General features: G+C 40.8%; 1 protein-coding gene across 1 annotated transcript in view; it reads right to left on the minus strand.

Annotated features, from left to right (window-relative positions):
• Positions 1-4,835: 4,835 nt before the first annotated feature.
• The window catches only part of LOC125042527 (protein kintoun-like), a gene marked incomplete at its 3' end in the record, with an annotated part of 1,688 nt that continues 1,523 nt past the window's right edge, over positions 4,836-5,000 (minus strand). Inside the window, 1 exon segment of the mRNA XM_047638186.1 lies at positions 4,836-5,000. This exon segment is cut by the window's right edge and continues 1,523 nt beyond it. Within this exon segment, the coding sequence (XP_047494142.1) occupies positions 4,836-5,000 (165 nt within the window).

Below are 5,000 nucleotides of genomic sequence, written 5' to 3' on the forward strand. Positions count from 1 at the left end.
CGGCATGTTCAGGAGCACAAAATCGTCATGGCTACCACTAGCTAACTCACTCCAGATTTGGGGGTTGGCTCACTTTTGAAAATCCTGTCTAGATCTTGTTTATTGAAATTGGGTCAAAGGCAGTGAAGATGATTCACAGGTCGCTAAGGTTGCAAACTAGCTGGGTTGAAAACTCCAATGCGCCAATATATGTCTGTGATATCCCTAAAATAGAGTTCCCCTAATTGTTTTGAGTAGTGTATATATATATGTGTGCACACACGCACACGCACACACGCACACACACGCACGCACGCACGCCCACACCCACGCACACACACACACACACACACACACACACACACACACACACACACACACACACGCACACACGCACACACGCACGCACGCACGCACGCACGCACGCACGCACGCACGCACGCACACACACACATACACGCACTTACGCACACACACACATACACGCACTTACGCACACACACTTGTATGTATGTATGTGTATGTGTGTGTGCATGCGTGTTTATATTTGTGTGTGTGTGTGTGTGTGTGTGTGTGTGTGTGTGTGTGTGTGTGTGTGTGTGTGTGTGTGTGTGTGTGTGTGTGTGTGTGTGTGTGCATGTATATATGTATAAACACACAGATAGAAGCCAATGCAGCACCTAACATCACAAGAGAAGATTTAAAAGAGTGTTTAAAGGAATGAAGAGAGGGAAAACATCAGGTGAAGACGGAATTAGTTTAGACTTTATAATAGATGCAAGAGAAATTGCAACAGTGAAACTAGCCAATCTTTTTAACAAACACCTTCTCAATGGAAAAACTCTGAACGGCTGGAAAAATGCAACAATTATTTTGATACATAAAAAAGGAGATAGAAAGGATCTAAAATACTACTGACCTATAAGCCTCCTTTCAGTTACAAACTGTTCACAAGAGCCATCACATCTCTCGAGACAAATACCTAAACAATCTAAGATTTGTAGATGATATTGTAGATGATATGAAATGCAGCAACTAATAAATGATCTGATTAGAGAAAGTCTGAAAGTCGTACTGAGGATGAACAAAAAAAAAAAAAAAACTAGGATCATTTTCAACAACAGAATTCAATTTGAACAGAAACATGTACAAGGCGAAGCCCTAGAGGTAGTGGACAAGTATATATAGCTAAGGCAACTAGTACAGACAAACACATCTAGCGATAAGGAAATTAAGCAATGTATAAGTCTAGATAGGCACAGCAGCATACTAAGAGGCTCCTTGCCATTATGTTTAAAAAGAAAACTCTTTAACCAATGTGTCCTCCCAGTTATGACCTTTGGATCAGAAACATGGACTACAACCAAATTACTGGAGAGGAAACTAATATGATAAGTGCCCAGAGAGGGATGGAGAGGATGATGCTGGGAATTAGTCTAAGAGATCGGATGTGGACAATGTGGATCACGGAACAGACAAATGTGGAAGATATACCTTGGAGCTTCAAAAAGAAAAAAATGGCAATGGGCAAGTCATATATGTCGGAGACAGGACGACAGATGGACAAAGAAAGTAACAGACAGGGCTACAGATAACATATAGAGGCCAAGGGCCAGACCAATGACAAGATGGCATGACGAAATAATGAAATTTGGGGGCCAAGACTAGAAACAAAATGCAAGACAGACAAAATTGGGAAAGACTGGGAGAGGTGCATGTCCTGCAGTGGATTGATTCAGGCTGATGATGATGATGATACATACATACATACATACATACATACATACATACATACATACACACACACACACGCACACATATCTGTGTTTATACATATATATATACACACACACATATATGTGGTAATTGTTACTGAGAACGACCCTCCCTCTCAGAGACTACGTTCCAAAATCAGATTTTTTTTATGTTTCCTCTACCCAACGATCTTGGGGGATGCGTGGGGAACCGGGGGTTGAAGGGGGGGGGGGAATAATGGATGGCACTGGATGTCAATAGGAACCTGCAGAAATCGAAGATAGATTAATGAAACGTTAAAAAGTTAATTTTTCGAAAACCTGAGCCAAATTTCTGTCCCGAAACGCACGAAAAACGATAGAAATTGGCCCATCGACTCTACAGATGCCCCCGCCATCTTTGAAAGTCTACGGATCGACGCGCCAACTTTCGAAAAACTCTACGGGAATCAAACCCAATGTTCAGTAAAAATCTACGGGATTTCACATAATCCAGGACTACTTCATAGATCGCAATAATGAGTTACGCATCACATTTGTTTTGGTCCTGGCAAGGTAAACATGGATGGGGACTTAGTCAAAGAGCGGTGCCATGCAGAGCCTATTTCTTGTATTGATTCCTACTCTATTTTTTATGCTCTACAAGATGGCAATGTCTATTTTGCTCTACCTCCGTGCGTCACTCTCGGTAACATTAACCATATACACACACACACACACACACACACACACACACACACGCACACACACTTACATAGTGGTTCTCAAGACCAGCTTCTGAGAATCATTCAGGCTCTGTGCTATTCCCATCCACATGAATTTTGCTCTGATCTGTACTGGATGGCTTTCAATCTGAATTTGGATATAATTGAATTATGCTCAGGATAAGGCTAATTTCCATGTACATTCTCGTAAAAGAGAGCTCGGGTTCTTTCCTTCTTTGATGATAACTTTCGGTTAATTTTCCGACTATGACAATCGGGTCTTCCCTGACAATATTTATATCATCAGATTTATTCTTGTGTGATGAGAACAAATCTGATGATCATCTCCATTGCATTCTCCAGCCGACAATCTTGATGTGATTTGATAAGTCCCGATAGCAGGGGAGGGCATGAAGTAGATCAGGGAAATTACAAGGTAAAACAGGCTTAAAAAAGAAAAATAGAGAACAGAAATGTGTAAAACAGGCACAAAAAATGCTTAAAATTGGTTAATGAAACTCTACGGACATCGCAGCCATCTTTGAAAGTCTACGGACCCACATGCCAACTTTCGAAAAAACTCATCGTTGTAATCATGATTGCCCACGCCTGAGCAGATAACCAGGGTGGTATATAAACTTACTTACTTACTTACTCATCGTTCAGCAAAAATCTACAGGATTTCACATAATCCAGATCCCATGAGGTAATCATACAATGCGTCCTAACCAATAAACCAACCTAACCAAACCCTGTGGGATTTTTACACTACGATCTACAGAGCTGCAAAAAGTATCGGAACCCGGGAACTAGATTCCCAGAATTTTTATTGGCTTGGCAGAAAATTTTCAGCAAAACTGTTCTATGGAATTACAAAAATGTTTCTTGATTTTTTTACAAAATGAAATTTCATACAAGTGTAAGTTTAATGTCCTCAGGTTGTAGAATACATCAAATAAAGAAGTTACACATTTTTGAAACCCTTACAAAAACTACTACTCATTTGTCAAATATTGGAAACTTTCTCCAGACCCAATAAATTAGAAGCCCTTCAAAAAAATTTTTACGTACTATTGGTAGAACTATTGTACACAATACTTTTACCTAACAGAAAATTTTTGTCCTGTTTCCCATGTTCCCAGAAAGGAAAATATTTTTTGCAGCTCTGACGATCTATATATTCCCTAGCCAGGGGGCTCTGCCCCCTGGGCCCCGAGGTATTAAATGTGCCTAGCCAGGGGGATACACCCCCTGAACCCCCATGGTAATATGTACGCCTAGTAGTATATACGCCTAGCCAGGGGGCTATGCCGCCTGGACCCCGTGGTATGAAATGCGGCTAGCCAGGGGGCTATGCCACCTGGACCCCCGTGGTATGAAATGCGCCTAGCCAGGGGGCTATGCCACCTGGACCCCCGTGGTATGAAATGCACTTTGCCAGGGGGCTACGCCCCCTGGACCCCTGGATTAAACCACAAACTTTTATATAGCGAAAAACCGAACTTTTCTGCGCTTCCCTCTATGGTCCGAATTGCTTGGTTTCTAATAAAAAATTTTGGCCTTTGGGGCACTTGTTGGGCTTAGATATCACGATTTGATTGAGAATAATGTCTATTTGTCCTGTATATCCACAATATGACTTTAAAAATGACCCGGAGTCGATGCAGCACTTAAAACGAAACAAGTCTCACTGCCGTTTCTCAGCAAATGGCCTCGCACGACCTGTCAAATCTCCTGGTGAACACATGCATGTGCACAAATTTATTGTACAGAAATAGCGTAAATAATTACCAAAAGACATAAAAGAAGTATAATAAAACTAGAAGAATGCATTACATACATGAATTCGGAAAAACAGACGCTAGTAATGACAAAATAGGCCTTCTCACAAGCACGTAGCAATGCATGGACTACTTGATGGATTGCAGTAATGAGTTACACGTCACATTTGTTTTGATCCTCGAAGGTAAACATGGAAGGGAACTTAGAAAATGAAGGGTTGATCTTCTGTCTTCTCTGTCCTGTATCTCCCTTATTTTAGATTTGCGCACCTTTTGCCATAGAGGAAAAGTGTCTTAGTTTTCGTCAAGGTATCCACTCCACACACTTATTTTACTGTACTCTTGGTTGACATACATGGAAAGTTTTCCCAACTTTCTTACAAGAATAAATATTGTGAAGAATTGTTGGTCTCTGCCTGAGTGCCTATAGTATGAGGTCAGAGTCATGGGCCTCTTAACATTCACTAACACCTTATCAGCTAAAAGATGAGAAGTTCAATAATAAAAGTACTAGCATGACAAATATAAATCTAGTATAATGTCTAGGGCAACTTGGTTGTTGTTTATGAAACCTATAAAAAAAAATACATAATAGAAACAACTGTAAAATGTTCTCACCTTAGATTTATCTTTGTCACTTTTGTCTTTGGCAGCAGATGATGGCACAGGGTCTAGTTCCACGAGTGTAAAGTTATCCCCACTGCCAATCTGACAATTCTTCCAGCTGCTTGGCTCATCCTTCATGATAGTTAACAAGACACTGTCTTTTGTCAGCTCATATG

This window comes from Penaeus chinensis, chromosome 32, assembly GCF_019202785.1.
Source record: "Penaeus chinensis breed Huanghai No. 1 chromosome 32, ASM1920278v2, whole genome shotgun sequence".
In the NCBI taxonomy this organism is placed as follows: Eukaryota; Metazoa; Arthropoda; class Malacostraca; order Decapoda; family Penaeidae; genus Penaeus; species Penaeus chinensis.